General features: G+C 38.3%; 1 protein-coding gene across 1 annotated transcript; it reads left to right on the top strand.

Moving 5' to 3' along the window:
• Positions 1-1,414: 1,414 nt before the first annotated feature.
• SYNM (synemin, intermediate filament protein) lies at positions 1,415-13,657 on the top strand. The gene is made up of 5 exons (XM_010017075.1): positions 1,415-1,491; positions 1,877-1,999; positions 8,401-8,474; positions 9,906-12,593; positions 12,630-13,657. The coding sequence occupies exons 1-5, from the start codon at positions 1,415-1,417 to the stop codon at positions 13,655-13,657; spliced, it is 3,990 nt and encodes a 1,329-aa protein (XP_010015377.1).
• The last annotated feature ends 7,015 nt before the right edge of the window (positions 13,658-20,672 follow it).

Raw genomic sequence — 20,672 nt, forward strand, 5'->3', positions numbered from 1 at the left:
TTGGAACTATTATGCAGCTGGCTGAGTTCTGCAGCCCCTTATTGTAATAATTAACTCAAACTTTTGGATCCCAAGTGTTCTCCAAATCCAGTGGGTAGAATCTAGGTGGCTTTTCAAACCCAGACTACAAAACTTGAGGGTGAGGGACTCTTACCACCTTTTCGGGGTTGATGTCACAGAGACAGAGTCTTCCTTGACTGTTGCTCCTTTTGCTGACTCCTCTGGCTTTCTCAACACCCTGTCCTTTCATGCTCAAGAGCCTTTTCCTTTTAAAAGAAGGGCCTGGCACTTTTCTTCCCTTCTCATCTTGGGATTTTCCATTGTGTCAGTTCTTGAACGGGATTGTTGCCTTAGATCTGCTAAAGGTCAGTGGTTCTGCTTGCTGCTGTGCATGACTGTACAGGATGTTACCTCCACTACAGTCTGGATGAGGCTGTTGGGTGGCTGATGGTGTTTTTTCAGATGTGTAGATATGATTTCTTCTGCCATAAAAAAGGTAGTTTTGGGTACATTGAGAAATACGAGAAAGGTTTGTTACATCAAAGAAAACACCAGTATAATCAGTATAATTACACCTATAAATGCAAATGAAGAAATAGATTAATGTGAGTTATATAGAGAGGTATACTCACATGTATTGGAAGATACAGCCTCCAGAACAAAGTGTTACCTATAGTGTTTCAGTTAGCATCAACCTGCTGGCTGAGGATTGATCTGGGTTAGTAGATTCTATCCACAGTGAGGAAACTATTAAGAACCACAGTGAGCAGCTAATACCAATACTTTTAGTCCTGAGCCTGTACTGAACAAACTCCTCTCAATTATCAGGGGAGGGCTTATTTTCTGGAAGGTGGCAATTTGCTGTTGTGAGAGGTAACACCAGTGATTAAAGCACTTGCTTTCTGCTGTGCCTCAAGAGCATGAAAGTCAGTTGTCTTGGTCTAAATCAAATCTTAGTGTTCTGTTGCATAAGTCTCCATTGCTTTTGCTGTTGTGTACAGATATTTTGTATTTAGTATTTCAGAGTATGTTCAAATTTAGACCATTTTGGACTTCAGTGTTTTTCTGCTCATCAGTCCCTTTCTGCATTTCCAAAACTGTTTAAGGAAAGGTGGGCCTGCCTTACCTACTGTCTCATCAGTGGTGCTGCTCTGAAGTAATTTGTGGGTGTCATATAAACTATGGTCCTCCATAGATAAACACATCTGTGAAGGTACAAAGTTGTATTTAGTTATCAAGGTGAAGATGGGCAATCCCTTGTATATCTTCTGAGTAGCTGTTAGGACAAAGCTGGGTGGACTACGGAGCAGATATCCAGATATTGCTCCAAGGAGCCACTGGAGGTTCATCCTTCACCTTCTAGGCACTATGAGTATCTCCAAATGCTAGAATCCAAAACCAGATTTAGACCTACATGTCTATGGAACTGACAACACCAGTAAATAGGCCAGGTTCCCATGGCAAAGCAATTGCTGAAATTCCTGATCTCAAGTATGCTTTAAGCATGAACATCTGTGCTCTTAAAATGACAAAAGGAGTCACATTAAAGTCAGATTTATAAAGGAATGTATTTTCCTTGCTGTGTATACTTGATAATTTTTGTACAGGGCATCTGAATAGGTTTTACTGAAATATGTAACTACGTTAGTAAGGCATAAAATGAAATCTTAGCATAAAACTCTGCTTCAGTAACCATGTATTTGAGATTGTACATGGGGAGGTCTTAGCTGATGGTTTTGAAGTGATGGAACATAGTGATTTCTTGTTCTCTCAGTTGGTTTTTTTTTTTTTTTAAATAAGAGGTTTGTTATTAGGCATTCAAGTGTACAGATTTCTATGCTACTTCAAGACTAAAAATCCATATTTCTGTTTAGAGGATAATTGATGCCCTTGAAGAAGAAAAGCAGTTCCTGACCACGTCAATCACAGATTATCTGAAGGACTATCAAGAACTACTGCAGGTGAAAACAGGCCTCATCCTCGAGATTGAAACTTACAGGTAAGAATTGTGGTCTCACTAAATCATCTAATCAGAGGATGATTTAAATTGCTCTTTATAGGTACAGGAGCCCCATTCACCCTCTTTCCAGCATTTAAAGTACAGCTGCTCTTAGAGTCTGAGATCAAGACTCCTTGTGTGTGTTGTGGTTTGTCAAATAGAGTGGAAGGGCCCCTAATACTGGTTTTTAGCTTGCTGTTGGCTTGTTCTGTGACATCGGTCACTATACTGTTCTTTGCTTGGCTGTGCTGTCTGTGAAAGGAAGCTAACACCCTTCAGAAGGCTGCTAATACATGTGAAGTTGTCTGAGATCTCTGGGAAAACTGCAAGAATAGTAAAACACCATCATTCATTAGTAATACTGATAAGAATTGCCAGTGGGCAGAGGTGATTGCAGTTTGATCATTTGAGCGAAATTATCTCTGTTAGTAATTCCTTCTATTCCTCTGTCCCCAGAACAACATATTGGAGGAGCCAAAATATATAGCCTAGCAAATTCAGTGATACGTAAGAAACCTTCTTAGTCCTGGTCAAGTGGCTATCAAATTGATGTGAATTTTTGAGGCAATATTTGATTACAAGCTGAGGAGCCAGTATCCCTACATTACAACCAACATAACATGAGGTAGCATAGTTGCCAGCTGTCAACTTAACATGGCACATTTAATTGTTTAAATATGTTGATTAGTGTCCACGTAATTTAGTTGTAGTTGCATAACTGAAAATGAGAAGCTTGAAAGAGTAGATTCTGAGTAGCTCGATAACAGACTAGTGAGAAAAGGATGCCTGTAGTCTGTCAAAGAGAAGCAACGGTCTGTTCAAGATGCCTTGGGTATTGTGTGCTATGAGGCACAGACCAAGGCTGGCTTCTGGATGACAAGAAATCACAAGCAGTAAGCAGGACAAGTAATTTGCAGTCAATTGGTGAGCAACAATACCTGGTTGTTTGTTGGTGGAGTGGGATCCCTGTGATCCTTAGAAAGCCAGTAGTATCTGGAGCATTACTAGTAGAAGAGAAACTGTGGAAACAGTAGCCAGTTGTGATCCTTATTGGTGTGTGTTAATTCTGGTAACTTGGCTAAAACATACAATTCTTTTAATCCTAGCTCTGCTGTTGACTTTTACTGTTGTCACTTAAACTTTCTCCCTCAGTTTATTCATCTGCAAAATGGGATTAGCACTTTCACAATAACAGCATTATCAGGATTGTTTTGATGATTAGTATTCATCCAGAAATAGGCATGATAATGCCCAGTTACTTAGTTGTTTGGACACTCTCTTAGTTAATAAGTGAACCGTCATCAGTGCTTCTGCTCTGTAAAACCTTGTAAGCCCATTAAATTCCAGAACTTTTCCAGAGGTCGTATCACCAACTATCTGAGCATTATTGGTTTGTCTAAGGATTCCCTGCCCTCATTAATGAAAGGAGAACTAACAATTCAGCATCACCTGCAATATGTGTTTGCTGTCCAGTTAAGAAGCTCCTTAACCTGTAGGGTTTCTTCAGCTGATTGTGGTGAACACCACTTGTATCACTGATGGTGTTGACAAAGCAGACTTCAGTGGACAAATGAGCATCTACTGAAATAGATGAAAACAGAGAAATGAGTCTTGCTAAGATCAGAAAACATGCTATCTAATGCCTGCAAACAAAATGATTCTGAAATACCAGAAGCTAAAAAGGGATTGTTTCAATTTGTATTTTTACATTTATGGAGTTTTGCCTCCTCTCTTCTTCTTACTCTCCCTTAAGAAAATAATGCCTTCCCTACTGTGTGCCTTCATCAGCACTGCTGTGGAGAGAGCCAGCATGTATCCAGTTAGTAAGCTGTCTAGCAAGAGAATTCCAGACTGCTCATCTGTGTACTTTTTCACATCCTGTTCCTCTCCCAGCTCTTTTTATCTGTGATATCCAGGGCATGTGAAGCCACCTTCAGTTTGTTTTCATGAAGGATGCTGGCATATACCCTTGCTTATGCATACTGGAAACAAAAGGCACCTATTCACACTTAGTTCAACATCCTGAACTTGCCATTGAGACATTTCCGTGAGGGCCTTGGCACCACTTTTTCTCCTGGCATTATAGGTTTAAGGTGTGGTATCTGATCTACTTCTTGGAGCTTTATTTGTACCTCCCACCCTGTATTTTCTTTATTTTACAACTAGAGATCCTATTTTAAAGCCATTTCTTTCCATTAGTCAACATTGCTCCTGGACTGGCAAGAGGGATCATTGTTGCAAGGAACACCCTTCCCCAAAGACCATGTGTATTTCCTCTCTGAGTCTGCTCACCCTTCCTGCTCTGGGAGCTGAGGCTTGTTCAGGAAATGATACATACGCTTTAGGTGGCTTTATGAAGTTATGCCTCCTGGGAATCTTCATTCCCAATCCTTTATCACCAGTGTTGAAGGAAACATGTATCAAGTGTCTTGCAGTTTTGTTCTGTGTTCTTGGAACCCAGCAAAACTGCAACTACTTAAGCTATTCTGAAGTTCCAGAGGGAAGTGGTGAATGAATCACTCTGCAAGACTCTTAATTCTAAAAAGAGATAGAAAAATCTGCCTAGGATCATAATTACTATGAAGCCTTTCTCTGAAGCTTCTTCAAATAGCAGAGCCTGCATAGAGCTTCTGCCATAGGTTAAGTAGTTTTACTGCCCTCTCTAAAATACGTTGTTATTGAAGGGTAAAAATTTTACTTTGAACCCGTAGTGCCATGCCAATGTTCTGTTCTAGGTTACCACCCTGCGTTTTGAAGCAAGGGAGGCTACAAAGTTTACAACTTATACAATTCAGTATGTCCCGTTCCTTTATTTGTTTTATTTTGAGAACATTCTGAGTTTTCTTGGAGGGAATTTAACGTGCAGTCAGTTACCTGCTGTTCTTCACACAGTCCTTGTCCTCCCATCTTGAGATGGAAAAAGATGTGGAGTGGTCTTGGCCCCTAAAAATTCTGCTTCTTGAAATGTTGTACCTCGTTACCAAACACTCAGGATAGAGAGGATGCATTTTTATGACCTGTTGGCTAACAGCCCCCATCTGAGATTTTAGGTTTCTGTAGTTGAAACAAAGTCATTGCTGTTGTGAATGACCATGATAACATCTGCACTGCAAACTTCTGTCTCCCCACCCCAACCAGTTTATCTCCTCCACCTGCGTTCATGGACTGGTTATTTCTGTTGTCATCCAGCACACTGTGGGGCTTCAGCCTGGCGAGCACGTCGCTGCTAACTTTAGATAAATGACGTTAATGATAAGATGAGCTAAAGGTGCAGTTGGAATTGGCAACACTTACACGCATTGTGTTAACATTTAGTTTATGTCATTTGGGATCCAATTTCCAGGAAGTAGCTGATATGGTTATTTTCTAGAAGTGCTGCTTGGAGGAATGGGTTTTTGTTACTACTGTGAATTCTTAAGTCTTCACGGAGTTGAGAGTAACACCCTATTTTTCAGGCAGTTTAAGTTTAAAAGCAGTCCTCATCACAAAGAAGTTATAGTTTAAATGATTAGTATTAGAAAAGGATGTAAAGGAACAGAGAAGCAGAACTACTTGTGTGCACTGAAGCTATGGTCAAGCTGAGGAAGATAACTGGAGTTTGCTGGCTTCCAAGCCAGTGCTCAGTACATTAGTTTATTAAGCCAAAGTCAGTTTAACATTTTCTTGCTTATCTGATAAGCTTGAGGGCATACATATTTACACTGATTTACTGTCTGGTTTTATAGAGGTTTCACAGAGCTTTGCCTTTCGTTTTCAAGTGCAGTGTATTTTCAGTAGTAATATTTCAGATCCAGCTTTTCTGTGTGCTGTTGCCCTTTGCCATATACAGTTGCCTCTTGGAGCTTATTTTTAGTGACTTCATACGTTGCTGCAGCAACTGAACAACTGTTGTTTTAATAGCGTCCAGAAATCCTTAGTCAAACTACCCACATTCCTGGTTTCCTTCGTCATGGTTAACACTTTCATTACCAGCACCTTGATATGTTTTGCAGCATCACCAGCAGCTTTACTAGAAGGTCTCTATTGGAGCTGTTAGTTTGACACTCAGTAGCTTCATCAGATCACGTGTTTGGTCTTGGAAACGTTGTCTGTGTGTGGTGAAGTCATCTAATTCTATAAAGCCTCTCTTAATATGGAGGAAGATAAATTGCACTTACTTTGGGTTTTTTTACTAACAAAATGTCTGAGCCTGTTTTAAGGGGGAAAGTGACCTGTAAATATTCTAACCTGAATTTTCTTCTGAATCCAGGCAAACCCATGACTGCAAAGAAAACCTTACTAATAATATTCTGCTGATGTAGCATTATCCTACAGAATCTAGAGGCAGTCAAAAACCAAGAGGCATTAAATGTCCAAAGTGATCAGCCATGTGAAGTGTGAAACCTACAGATGACATTTCAACTGCCTGCTTTGTTAATTTTGACAGAAATGCCTAGCAGATGTGTTTATACCACAATCCTAAATTGCTTTCAACTCCTCCACCCTAGGGAGTCAGAAGCCTTGGCTATCAGAATCCTCCAGCTTTACTCATGACAACTTTCATGCTGCAGCTGTGTGTTATCAGTGCAGAACATCTGGCACTTCCAAAACTGGAAATGATGAAATGGGTATCTCACTAGTTGAAGTGAATATGAAAACACCAAAATTACTGTACTGATTATAACGTTCCATTGTGTATTGAAAGAGCCTGCCATAGAATTTCTAGGCTGTTGTACGAGAATGCTGCAGTTGAGCACTCTTCTTGTGGGGGGATAATGTAGCTTGAGGCCCTGCAAAAGCATACAGACAACAGGAGGGAAGGAAAGTACACAAAGACTTCCAGAGAAATTATCAGGAATTCTGTGGCTCGGTCTTACGGAGAACCACCTCTAAACTTGCAGGACTGAATAAGATCACCCTAATATTTACTTTTTGTGTTTGGTATATGGAAGAAGCCAACAAATTTGTTAGGTTTTTTTAGAGCAGTTGAGTAGTTCTAGAGAATGCATCTAGTCTTTTTCCCTCCCAAGAGGACAGAAGTATGCTGTGTGCCTTTTGGAATATTCTTCGTGCAGAGCAATTGCTCCTGAAAATATTTTGCCTCTCAGTTGTGCTAATTCTGTGGGAAATGTACATCTGGAGTGTTTTCCACCACTGCAGAAAGGAGAACCTATAGGGTACTAACCCTATTCAGGAATAGAAAAAGCCTGTGGCTGCTGTCAGATGGGTCTTGAGGGAGCGTGGTCCTTGTACATGTATGCTGTATCAGGAACAGAGTTTGGCATAAAGGAAGGATAGCCAGTGTTTTCTAGCAATCAGCTGGATATCATGTCTTCAAGAACAGCTAATGTGTATCACCAGCATAGAAAAGGCAACTCAAAGAGTCTCCATTCTGTGTGTCAGCACATCAAGAACAGCAGTAGACAAAATGATGGAGCACATTATTAACAGGTTTTGCCTGCTTCTGCTGTTTGCTTGTAGCAATATAATTTCCAGAAGGTATAGGTAAGCAAACTGGTGTCCTGTCCATTTCTGAGCAATTGCTGCTGAGCTACCATGATGTCTTGGTTGGTCAACAAGAGGAAGCCTTGAGCGCAGTAGTCCTGTGGAAGTGCTGGCTTCCTGGAACTAGAAAAGCTATTATGGAGTCATTGCAAAAAGGATGAATGGAAGGCTGAGGAACAGAGGGGAAAACCAAGCAGTGTCTGTCACAAAGGATTTTCCTAGTCCTTTGTTATAAAATATGTTTCTGATTTCTGATTGAATAGGAACTAAGAATAGTTACTTAAATACTGTAAGTTGTTTCCTCCAGCACTAGCCAGTGTTTGACAGTAGAAGTAATACTTTCCTTCAGTTTTCATTTGAAAAGGATAAGCTTACAAATCCTGGATGTAACAGTTCCCTCATATATCACACTGCAAGGACACCTTTGACACTGTGTTACCAGCAGGAATTGCAAATATTTTTTCCAGTTTTGCCTTCTCTTTATAAACCATCTCCATGTGTTTCTCTGGGAAAGCTTTACTGAGTATGTGTCAGTTTTCTCCTTTGTTTTCTTCTAACTCTGTTATAAGATCATTCTGGAGAAATTTGATAGCTTGTATGATTCCATAGCAGAAATCAGTGGATCTTTCCATGTCAGGAAGCAATTTATTGGCTAATGTGGAAGATTTGATCAAAAACTGTATTGTGTCTGCTGCTGTCAGATTATTGCATTGTCTCATGAACTGGACTCTGCAAACTATGAGTCTGGAGGATGCTGAGGATTTCTCATTCCCTGTAGCAAAAACATGAGGTGTGAAAAAGTACTCAGGATCTGACCCAACTGCAGGATAATTGTTTCAGTTTCTAAGACTTACAAATGTTAAATGTGATTATTCTTTCCAGCATTTTAATGGAATGCCTTTTTGTGTGTTTTGCAGAGCTTTGTTAGAAGGGGAGAGTAACCAGTGGATTATTACGTGGAGAGAGCAGTATGGAGGGAAATTGCCTCAAGGTAAAAAATGAATGTTATAAAATGAATATTGAATTAAATATAACTACGAACTACTGTGTTAGAGTATTACTGAAGAATACTTTTTCTAAGTGCATTGCGAAGTGAATATTGAATTGGTTTTGAGTGTTAGTATTTTAAATCAACACAGTGCTGTTCTATATGAGATAATTCATAAAATCATGACTCAAGTGGAGAAGGGAAGTAGGTAGAGATGTTTCATAGCTCTAGTAGTGCAAGAACTTTTGGATGCCCATAGGCTTTAAGAGAGCTTTGAAGTATAAAGCAAGATGTATTTAACAAAACATGTAGTTAAAACCATGGAATTCATCATCAGGAGGCACATGAGGGTTAAAAAGTGTAGGTGAGTTTAGAAAGAAATTTTAGCAGAGTAATGAAAGAACAATCCAAGACTTACTAAACATAAAGATACCATTTCTGTCTTAGGAGCTGCAAATCTCTGGAGGCTGTGAGAGTATACCAGGGAAGTATCTCTATTTACTTGCCCTGTTCTTACACACTTCCCTATGTATCTACTTCTGGTCACTGTACACAGGATACTAGATAAGATGGACCTTCGATCTGACTGCTATGGCCACTGTTATTAGAAACAGAATTAGTCTCAATAATACTCCTGAGTTTATCGATGTGTGGTTTTAAAATCATTGGAGCATCATGGACAGTAGTCCCAGAAGAGATTTGAAGACTGTGCACGTAGTAGTGAAATAAACAGAGTAGGACCTAGGCTGAAATGCTCACATAGAATTACTTATGCTGTTAAATTGTTAGCGCTGTCCCTGGCACAGTTTTGATCTGGATTAGCCAGTACTTTTGCAGACAGAGCTCAGGCACATTCAGTGGTTACCACAGAGTAGGAAACACTACCAAAAATCAGAGGAGATGTGGCTGGCTTCTTAGGATTCGGAGATTTGAGTTGCGTGGTTCTGGTTGGTCTTAGAGTCCATCAGTGATTCCTGGTGCATGTTATTGGATTGTATAGATACAGCCTAAAAGAGTCTTTATTTCTTTCCCTCGTTGTACTTTGTTGTGGCTATCAAGGGTTATAGTGTGTTTTCAATTTCTAGTGTATGTGGAGGCATATATGCTGTTAATTCTCAGTAGGAACTGAGAAACTTCAGCCACTTTGACTAATGAAACAAAAAAACAAGCCTAGGAGATTAGCATAATTTATTATTTATGATTATGTCTACAGACACAAAAGTGACCTATTTTAATAAGAACGAACAACCAGATGATGGGAAAATAAAGACTGAGATCACAGTGCAGTCTCAAGTTCAAGAAAACACAGATATTTAAATGCATGATTTCTTTCAAAAGTGTAGTATAAAATGTCTCAGTTCATGCCCTCTGTTCTATATTAGTTTAGATACAAGCCATTATTTTAATGTTTGGTTACTTATGCTCTTTTTGCAGATATTATAAACACTTCCTATAACTACACTGATATTTACTCTGCTTATCAAGAAAAGAATAGAAATAAAGCTTCACCAGCTCTCAGGATCACTGATACAAGACACAGGATGCCAGTGACAAATACCAGCAGTTCTGCGCGTTATTCAGCTCGGTCAACACAGGCTGAATCACAGACAACAGCTAGTGGAAGAGGTTTTGGAAGAGATGTACTTGGTTCAATATATCGCCCTTCAACAACTGTTAGAAAGGATGAAAGGATTGTAAGAGACCACAAAGAATTAAGAACATTTACTCCAGCTTACAGTAGCTGGAAAACCACGGAAATGCAGCATAAGACAATTCCTGACAGAAAGAAAATGGAAGTTACAACTTCATCCACAGTATCTTTTTCAAAGTCAGCACATGCTGAAAGATCAGACAAGGACCACAAGCCTGACACAAAGCCCGGGACTACTGAAAATATAAGCACAAAACCAAGCTTCACTAGATTCCCAATGTATGAGCTGGATACCAATTATAAGCCATCTAAATATGAAGAAACCATAACTGAAACTTGGACCACACTAAAAGAAAAGAGAGGAAGCAGCAAAGCAACTGAAGATAAATCTCTGCTGAAAGAAAAAGATAAGCCAGAGAAACAAACAAAGGAGGAGGAAAAGAAAACAGACAAGAAATCCTTTAAAGAAGAAAGAAGTGTTGATTTTGGAAGGAAAACTGAGCAGAAAACGTATCTCCATGAGGAAGTCATTAACCAGAAGCTAATAGGGAGTGATACTTCTAACGCAAGAACTTTGAAAAGTGAATCAACCAAAAAAGATATAAATGCAGCCTTGGAATCAAGAAGCAAAGGAGTCATTGAGATACCTATCATTCTTGAAAAGCCTGCTCCCGACAAAGAGTCTCCCAGTAATAAAGAAATAAGGTTAAAAGGTATTAAAACTTCCATAGGAAGAGAAACAGAAGAGCACGTAACTAAGCCTGCTGAAATTCACCAAGTGAGGATTTCAGAAGCAGAATCCAGCCTGAAAGATGAAGAGCAAATGAGTGACAGAAGTCATAAAATGGGATCTCTGTCAACCGAAAACATAGCAGAGAATATTGTTGCTGACATTCTTAAAAGTTTTACACAGTCTTCTAGTTCACAAGTATCTACAGACACAAAAGTGACCTATTTTAATAAGAAAGAAGAACCAGATGATGGGAAAATAAAGACTGAGATCACAGTGCAATCTCAAGTTCAAGAAAACATAGATCTTTCTGGTGAAGCCGATTTAGGAGGTCTATCAAACCAGGATGTCAGAAAAGTGGTTCGAGAGGGCGTTGAGGGAACTCCTTCCAAAAAGGAGATAGAAGATATAGTACATCATGGCCTGAAAGGCAATGAGGGCAGAAAGAACGTGTCTGTTAATGTTGAGATTGTAGAAGAGCCACTAGATTATGCCACTGATGAAAGGGCTGATTTCTCAACACCTTTTGAAGTAGAGGAAGTTGAAGATACATTCCCTGAGAGAGAGAGGCGTTACGGTGAGGAGGAACAAAGCGTAACGTTCACATATGAAGATGTTAAAAAGAAGAAACAACGCCATGAGAGTTTCACTCATGTGGAAGAAGTAACTGAGGAAGATGACTCACCTACTGAACAAAAATATTTTGTGTCTGTTCCTGATGATCATCCTATTATTAATGAAAAAGACGATGACTCAGTATATGGGCAAATACATATAGAAGAAGAATCAACTATTAAATATTCTTGGCAAGATGAATTTTTACAAGGCACACAAAGTAAGAGAGATGAAGGTGTAAGCTCTCCAGAAGAAACATATCAAGTGATAGGGGAGGAAGCAAGTGCCCATATTCTAAAAGAGCATCCTGAAGCTGAAACTTCGCATGTTGAATCCATGGTTATTGAAAAAGAAATTAAAATTCCCCATGAATTTCAGACTTCAATAAAAGGGCTTTTATCAAAGGAAACAAAGGACCCTAAACATCAACTGAAGGAAGCTCTGGAGCAGTTGGAGGGTAGTCTCCCAGACAGTGTGAAAGAGGAGCTGTCTGCATTAACAAAAGAAAGTCAAGCTGACTCCAGTAGCTTAGAATTTGATATAAAAAAAATCGATCAAAAGGAGGATGCTGGCATGGTGACTATTGTTGCCGAAGTCAATCTGTCACAGACCCTTAATACTGATGAATTCGATGTATCTCAGCTTGATGAAGTAATTGCAAGTGAGAAGGAGAAGGCAACACTGCATTCCCTGAGAAAAGAGAGCTCAGAGAGAGTTGTTGATGGTGGAAGCAATATAGAAGTAGATGGTGACAAATACACTCCTTTGGCTGATCAGGAAATCTATAACTCCTCCACAGTGAGGAGGACTGGCAGCACAGGATATCATACCACTGAAAAAGTTATTTATGACGGTTCGGTTTTTGAAGCTTCAGATTTTGGAGAAGTCTCTCACTCACCACAATCAACTGATGAGACCAAAACCACAAGGCATATTAAGATTGGGCCAGCGGAAGTTCAGAGATTCGAGCAGATCAGGTATGAAGGGCCTGGTGCTGAAATGCTGGAGCTTAGTGCTTCAGAAGATGTTGTTCAAACAGAAGGATCATCAGAGTTTAGCCGATCTGTGAAGCATTTTAAGCTGGGTCCTAAAGAAATCCAAACCACAGAAGAAGTCATTTATTCAGGCCCTATTTCTACTACAGAAGAAATCATTTATACAGGCCCTATTTCTACAACTGTAGAAGAGATTGATTCTGGAAATCTTTCTCAATTTTCAACAGACTTCAACAGGTCCACAAGACATGTCACAGTAGGATCAAGGCAAATAACTGAAGAAGTCTCTTTTGAAGGGCCTGTTTCAGACTCTCTGGAGCTCAACAGCTCAGGTCACTTTTCTCAGACAGAAGGGTCTGTGGATTCCAGCAAATCAATAATGCATTTCAGGTTGGGTCCAAAAGAGAGTCATACTGAGCAAGTTATCTTTGAAGGGCCAATCTCCGGTAAAATGGAGGTCAGTGACGCTAGAGGCTTCTCACAGACAGAAAGTTCAGTCAGACATATTCAGTTGGGTCCCCAAGAGTTTATGACAGCTGAAAAAATAATCTACCATGGGCCCGTCTCTGAGCACACAGAAATCAGTGAACTGGAAGACCAGACTCTTTCAGGAGGCTCAGTAAAGCATTATAGAGTAGGGCAAGTGGGAGTTAAAACCACTGAACGAATCATCTATCAAGGTTCCCTTTCTGATACTCCAAAGCTCATTTACAAAGAGGGACATATTTCAGAGAATGAAGGAAGCTCAGATACCAATACATCTTACAGGCATGTTAAAATAACTCCTGTAGAAACTCACACTGAGGAAATAGTCTTTACAAGAAGACCTACTTCTGAAACAACGGAAGACCTTTCTCAAACGGAAGAGTCATCTGAGAGCAGTAGGTCTGTAAAGCATATTAAAGTAGGACCCAAGGAAACATCTTATACTTTTCAAATGGATGTTTCCAATATGGGTGGAATATCTATCGTAAAAAGTGGAGAAGATCAAGGAACGATGCTTGTATCCAATAACCAAGACCCTCCTGTTAGTCAGTCACAGCTGGTAGAGAATGAAAATAATGAGTTTGATAAAACTGTGCAGTTGCAAAGAATGGTAGACCAAAGGTCAGTTATTTCTGATGAAAAGAAAGTCGCTCTTCTCTATCTGGACCATGAGGAGGAAGATGATGATAATGATGGACAGTGGTTCTGAAAGGACTCTTTAATGAAGTCTACTTGGTAATTCATTTATACATTTTTTATTATCTGTTTTCTTTTAAAAGGAGAAAGAAAGGGATGGGGAAACACTCAAACTATTCAGATTATTGACAGTGGACTGAAGTATTGAATCTAAGCCTCTATGTATTCAGCACACTTTTTATTTTTGGGAGAAATCATCTTCTTAGTATGTTTTCCTCAGAGACCCGTGTCCAATAATTTCAGATGTTTCCACCCATAGAGACAGGAATTTGCTACTGGGGAATTCAAAGGATTATATTTTGTGTTTGTTTTTATAGGAGGTCAATTAATAAGTGTGTACTTGAATAAGACTTTTAAATTTGAAAAAACAAATACTGTATTGTACTTGGTTACTAAAATATTCAGCAATTCTATTTAAATCTCAAGCTACTAACCACAAATAGAACATAAGACTAATGAGCTGGTAGGTAGCTGATTTTCAGTTCTGTTTCTGTGTACTTACATGCAATACCTAATAAAAACATTTAAAGGTACAGTTATTACAGCTCTAAAAATTAAATGGGATTCAGTAGGATCAAACTAAGCATAGCAAGAATTGACAGAAATATATTTGTATAACTAGAATGCAGTGCAAAAAAGAGAACTTTGAAGTGAGAATTCCTCACAGTATTCCTTGTGAGAAATAGTAGTAGTACATTTTAGTATCTTTAAAAAGAAAACAAATTATAAGAATAGGCTGGATAGTCTATCTACTGAAGTAACTTCAGTGGCTATGGACATGAATAACATCAATTTATTTTACAGCATATGGGTTACCTTGATACTAGGTATTGCTAAAGGTAAGCGTGAAATCAAGCATTACATACTGCCTAATTTCTTAACACAATGAAATTAACTGATATGTGTTCTGTTCTTGTAAAAAGAACTTGAAAACTTGTAAAAATAGCATTGATGACACTTAGGTTCATTGTGTGTCAAGTCCTTTCCACACAATCCTTTCTTTGTTTACAAATGAGAAGATGCCCTTTTCAATTGCAAGCCCTGCAAACCCAACCCGAGATTGGAATTTTCCTTTTTCTCTTTTTCTTCTTATTTTTTCTGGTGGTAACATTTGCTTCAGGGCAAAGTTTCTACTTAAGTAATTTGAAAATAAGCTAATTTCATGTGGATTGCACATTGGTTAAATGAAGGACATAATTTAACTTTACAATTATAATTCAGTGACTTCAAAGTCCAGATCAGAAACCAGCACCACGAACTGTACTAACCTGTGCAGTGCTAGCAGAAGCAAAAATAGCAGCCAAAATATTTTTGTTACTGGGGTAAGAAGATACCATACTGGACACAGAGGAGAAACAGGATCTACAAATGAGAAGCTGCTATTTTTACATGCACACACACACACGCACATTCACTTGCTCACCCTCTCACACCTCTGCAGAGCAGAAGCACACCTGTATCCGGATGGCTGTGTTGTGCCAGGCCGGTGGCTGCTGACTCTGATAAGGGTTTTTTTCCTGTGGTTATGTAGGAGTAGTTTTGTGTGTGCTAATTCATATTAGAATCCAGTTAAACTATCTTAGTCTGCCATGTCTAGTCACTTTTCAGATTCCTTACTATTAACAGAAGCTAGATTTTTCAAAACTGATTGCTGCTTTATGATATGAATGTAAATGCAAAGCTGAAGAGAAGCTCCATGCTGACTAACATATCATGCTGTTTCAGATATGGGACAGTTTAATTGTCGTGTGCCTTAGTTACTATGTTTGAAACGGTACAAAACTATTAATGTTCCAAAGATTAACTCATAAGGTTTTTCTATGCTGCAAACTTTTCTGTCTGTTTTCCTTATTTTGTTTGTGTGAGTACCAGTGTACTCAGGATTGGATGTTTTTCGATCATGTGCTATGAAATCATTTGTTGAAATTGGAAATGTAACTAACAGCTGGAAAATGAATAGGAAACTGACTTGTGTAGAAGCACTAAAGGCATGTATGCTGAGCTTAGTTGATAGTCTTAAGTGTGGAATGGATACTATTAATTTAAAATTATTCATATGTGCTCAGAAGAATTTTGTGCTTCCATTTGTAAATAGGGTGTTGTTAATTGTAATATTTCTAATATCACCCTATACTTTTGTTTCCTTAGCTGACCCTATGATTTAAAGATGGTCACATCTCTCTATTTTAATAATTGTGTATAGCCAGAATTTTCCAGCTAGATGCCTAACTGGAAGCAATCAGATTCTGTACTTTAAGTATTAAATAACTGCATAAAGGGAGAAGGTCTGTAATAAGCAACAGAGTTAATCAGTTTTCTTGAAGTTTTATTCTTAGCCAAAATTAATCTTCCTCTGTAAAACAGATAGAAGAATATCTGCAGAAAATGTATTTTGTAACCATTAAAAAACTACTTAAAAGGTCAAACGTTGTTATTGATACCTTGTGGAATCTTTGACAGACATACTCCTTAGGAACAACTCTGTTATGTTTATTTTCACCTGCTCAGAGGATTACAATGTCAGGTGAAGGAATAAACCAGTAAGGAGCAAGTGAATCACAGAAGGTGATGGCCTTAGCATTGAAGGAGTTTGTGGGGGAAAATCCCCAAATAAATCAGTATTGTTTCTACTGAGGCCACAGCGTCTCTAAAATTTCCTTTACACATCAGTATCAGAGGTAGTAGGTTATACCAAGATATGTTTTGATTGTCTGGAGGGCAAAAATTGTTCTGTGTACTTTAGTTCTATTTAAGATCAGGTTTTTAATCAACTGTTGGAAAGTTATTGTAGGGAACAGGAAATGTGCATTAGCATGACATTTAAAGATATGCACAGTTCCATTGCATGAATATTTCCAGGCTGTGAAAACAAAGATATCCTATGTAAAAAGAGTTTAAGTTTTAAAAATGTTTGTGTAAGCAGCCCATTTAGTTCCCATTAACTTGAGACATTTTGACATAATGACAGCTTTTGGATCATTACCTTCAGGCAACAAACTGTAGTTAGTTGGACAGTTGCATGCTGCAGGCCTGCTGGTTGCATTTGCAGAAGCAGGGCTGTAGGAACATATGTTACTAGGAAGAGTAAATATGACCTACCTGTCTGATATCCTAACTCACCCTGTACAATCACTTTCTGCATCAGTATGTGGCTGAAAGGACTGGTGATATAACCTTGGTCAGCATGCACTTCTGAAGCTTTGTCATATTAAGTTGTGCTTTTCATTAAATACAAATAAGAACTTTACTGCTGAGTTTGGATTAGACAAAATGCTTTAAAAACATAATTAGTAATTTGAAAAGATAAATATCAACTACATATTTATATGCCAATATAGATCAGAAGTGGAGCACTGTTTTCCAAATGTGTAAACCACTGGTCTAGAAAGCAAATATTAGCATAATATATAAAGAAAGATGTGTGAAAGACAGAATTCTGGATTGACTGATGTTTGTGAATAGCAGGTGTTTAAAAGACGGTAAGAATGTTGAAACTGGTTTGTTGATGTCAGCTGTGTGAAACTTTGCAGGCAGCTTGTGTTTTGGTCATTTGCAATGAACCTGCATTTTTGTGGTGGTTTAAGCTTTGTGATTTTACACTTTTTCACTCTTGAGTATTAAACAATCAAAATCAATGCAGATGTTTCTCTTTCTTCCTGTCTGATGTTTTTAAGGCTGTATTGACAAAGAGAAAGGACTTCGTGTCTATAAATATCTTGCTTTAAGGGCTCTCAGACTGATAAGTAAATTTTGGTTCAAAGAATTAACATAATTTTTCATTCCAACAAGATATAGCTCTTTCACTTGAATAGAAGCAATGGCAAAATGTAGCTTAACCATTATTGCAACTACACACAACATGGGTGGACAAGCAGTGGTTCAACAGCAGGTAGTGGGAGAGATATAGTATAAAACAACACAGAAGGAGGAACTCCTGATAGTCATCCTCAGATCCTGAGATTTGACCAAGGTAAGTCTTAACTTTTACCCTTTTTTAGCAAAGCTTTTAATGCATGTTTAGACCTTTAATGGAAAAGGTTACCTTGTTTTTAAAATGGTACCTCTCTCTGTGTTGTGAAGTTTTATTTTTGCTTTTAATCACATACTTCCTTTGCAATGAAGAAGGTATCACACCTGTAACCCAGTTTTCTCTTGATTAAAGAAATGGGTCATAATCAGGTTTTTTGTGTGTGAAAGAGTGAGACTTTCTGAAGAGATCATCCATTTTTAATACACTGAGGAAAAACTATTCTCCATTTCTCGCAGAATAGGGAAAAACAGTATCCGAAGCTACTAAATCACAGCATATTCTGAGGATGGTTAAATCATCAGCGAAATAGTTCCACTGAAACTGGCCTCTGTCAGAAAAACATGTTTTCAGCCTTGATCTACTAAGTTAAGTAGTACTGCTGTTTAATCTGTGTGTGGTGAAGATCTGATTTCTCTGAAACTTGAAGCGTGTCTCTGAATAGTAAGGAATGGGATTCACAGTGGGTTGGTGTTTAATATACTGTTGAAGAATTTTTTTCCCCCCGGTTTCCTGGGTTTGACACACTTGTCAGTTGTGATAACATCTTAATGAAAATATGGGGGTCTCTCAATGTTAAATTCTAGAAAGGAGTGCTTAAAAATAAATGGGGGAAAGCAGAGTGTTTATTCATATTACAGGTTTTTCAAAGGTAAATTGTGATGTGAAGTTGGCGTGGCAGGAATTTACAGCTGGAATCAAGCCCACTTTGTTCACCCACAGACCCTTTTTCAGGGTGAGAAAGTTAAGAGATGCTGAACCCTAAAATATTGGCTGGAATTTGCTTTGGGTTTCATAGACCTGGTAGGAAAAGCAACATACTTTAACGAAAATGCTTCTGACAGGCTAAAACTTCTACTTGTACTTTTGTCATTCATTCTACAGTAAAAAATTTATCATGAATAGACAAGAAAACTAAACTCAAGATGTATACAAGAACTTACTATGTTGATTTGTAGTCCACATCCAGGTATGGCTGCCTTAATTTTAACTTTATTTTTGTACTGAATTTCAGTGAGTTTTCTTTTTTTACTTTATGAAATAAAAGGACAGTGACTGATAGTCTGAAAAGACAATATAAAGAATATGCTTGTTCACCTGTCAAAAGAAGACTCATGGTGAGCTGATGTTTCAGTGTCTTGGTCTATGTTGATCTTTGTTTTCTGAGCTTTTTTGTGGCCCTGAAAAACAGGCAAGGAGATACAGGCTATAATTTATTATCAGGTCAACATTCTTTGCCATTCTAATTTAGTGTTGTAGAGAGGGTATGCCTGAAAGATACTCATTTAATTCATACCACTCTATAAAAAGGCAAAGTCTCTTTGTAATTGGAAACTTGGTTATTTTCCTCCGTAATTTTTGCTTTCTTTCATTGATTGCATCATCCTGTAAAAACCATGAGATACTGTATGACCACCTCTGTCACTACTTGCTTTTACTGCTTAAGCAGAGGAGTTACTGATTTTACTCCTGTGAGTTAGGAATAAAATTGAAAGAGAACATACTTTTCACTTGCTGCTTTGATTAATCAAGAGGGGTGATGGTGGCACATAATCAAATCTCTTCAGCAATGGCTGTTAAATCGGTGACACATCTGACATTTAGAGGAGGAAAAAGTCTGAAGAGTTAGCAGTCTGAACTGCTGCCCTGGGAGCATTCCAACAGTTTGACTCATCTGTCTTTTCCATCAGGCATTTGTGTGACTCTTGTACCTAAATATCTCTGAGAAGTGCAAAGGAACGTAGATTCTAACAAGATGCAAAAAGATGCTTAGCCAAGAAGAGGTCTAATTAAAAACTCACACTGAATGTCAGCAGTTCCTTGAATTGCTATCAATTCTTTTTTTATTGTGGGTGCCAAATGAGACTTGTAAGTAAAGGGAGTACAATGCTTAATTCAACAATACACACTTCTTAAACTCTTACTGGAGTAAACTGATAAAGAGAACTTAAGTGCATCTATTTTTCACTAGTATATGCAGATGTGCTGAAAAATAGCATTACCCTGAATAATAGTTAGTCCTGAGACAGTCAAACTAAATAAGAATATGGTTAATTTCATTAAACCTCTCAGCTTTCATAAAAACATTGCCTCTGGTGATGAGCTGTGCACTGAGGCAGAAATGTGAACAAGATAATGTTGTATTTGTTACCACATTAATGGGAAGTGTATTTATTGTAGATGGCTTTGACTATACAGTGGTGAACACTTATATGAATAGTGGTTGCTACTTGGCTATCACTGCTAGTGCAGACCAGGTTCTGTTCAGCAAGGGGTTTTGGTGAGAGCTTAGCCAGACTTCTGTATTTTGTTCCAGGCCAAGGAAATTGCTCTTACACCAGAGCTCTAGAAATTTCCATTAGGGTTTTACAGAGAAACTGCTGATGAATCTGGTAATGTTATTTATTCTCATTTGCTTGATACTTTCCTGTTGAATGCAGCATGTGCTGGCTGTTATACCCCCAGAAAAAGGTAATGTGGTGCTAATAAGCAGAGCCTGCCTCAACCAAATTTTAAGCAAATACCACAAGAAATTAATTTTTATTAACTAGTTTTTGGTTGGTTTTAAATGCAATACTCTAAAGTTTTAATCTTTACTTTTGCTGTTATCAGTTAGACACAAGTGTACAAGTTTTCAGAGACCCACTTTTCAAATGCCAACGATGCTTCATACAAAGGTAGATCTTGTTCCTGTTGTGGGAGGAAATATGATTGCTTCCAAGCCCACTAGCTCTAAAACATCAAGATCTAATTTCAATGCTCAGTATATTTAAAACAAATAATTTGCAAGCACCTCCACAAACTGAGTGGCAGAAGCAGAGAGATGGACATTCATATCTGATAACTAGCACTACATCTTAAAAAATCATAAGGTTTTTCATCATGGGACTGTGCATGGTATAATGTACACCTAAGTATCCTGCAGTGATTTGGAGAGAGGCAGAGAGAAAGTAGGGTGAGGATAAGGCTGGTAATCTATCCTTTCCTTGGGGAAGCGGGG

This window comes from Nestor notabilis, unplaced genomic scaffold (assembly GCF_000696875.1).
Source record: "Nestor notabilis isolate BGI_N333 unplaced genomic scaffold, ASM69687v1 scaffold32066, whole genome shotgun sequence".
In the NCBI taxonomy this organism is placed as follows: Eukaryota; Metazoa; Chordata; class Aves; order Psittaciformes; family Psittacidae; genus Nestor; species Nestor notabilis.

Coding starts and splice junctions, on each gene's coding strand:
- SYNM (XM_010017075.1), top strand. CDS start 1,415: ATGTCTATGGAACTGACAACACCAGTAAATAGGCCAGGTTCCCATGGC. Junction 1,492..1,876: donor GCTGAAATTCCTGATCTCAA/GTATGCTTTAAG, acceptor TTCTGTTTAGAG/GATAATTGATGCCCTTGAAG. Junction 12,594..12,629: donor AGAAGAAGTCATTTATTCAG/GCCCTATTTCTA, acceptor TCATTTATACAG/GCCCTATTTCTACAACTGTA.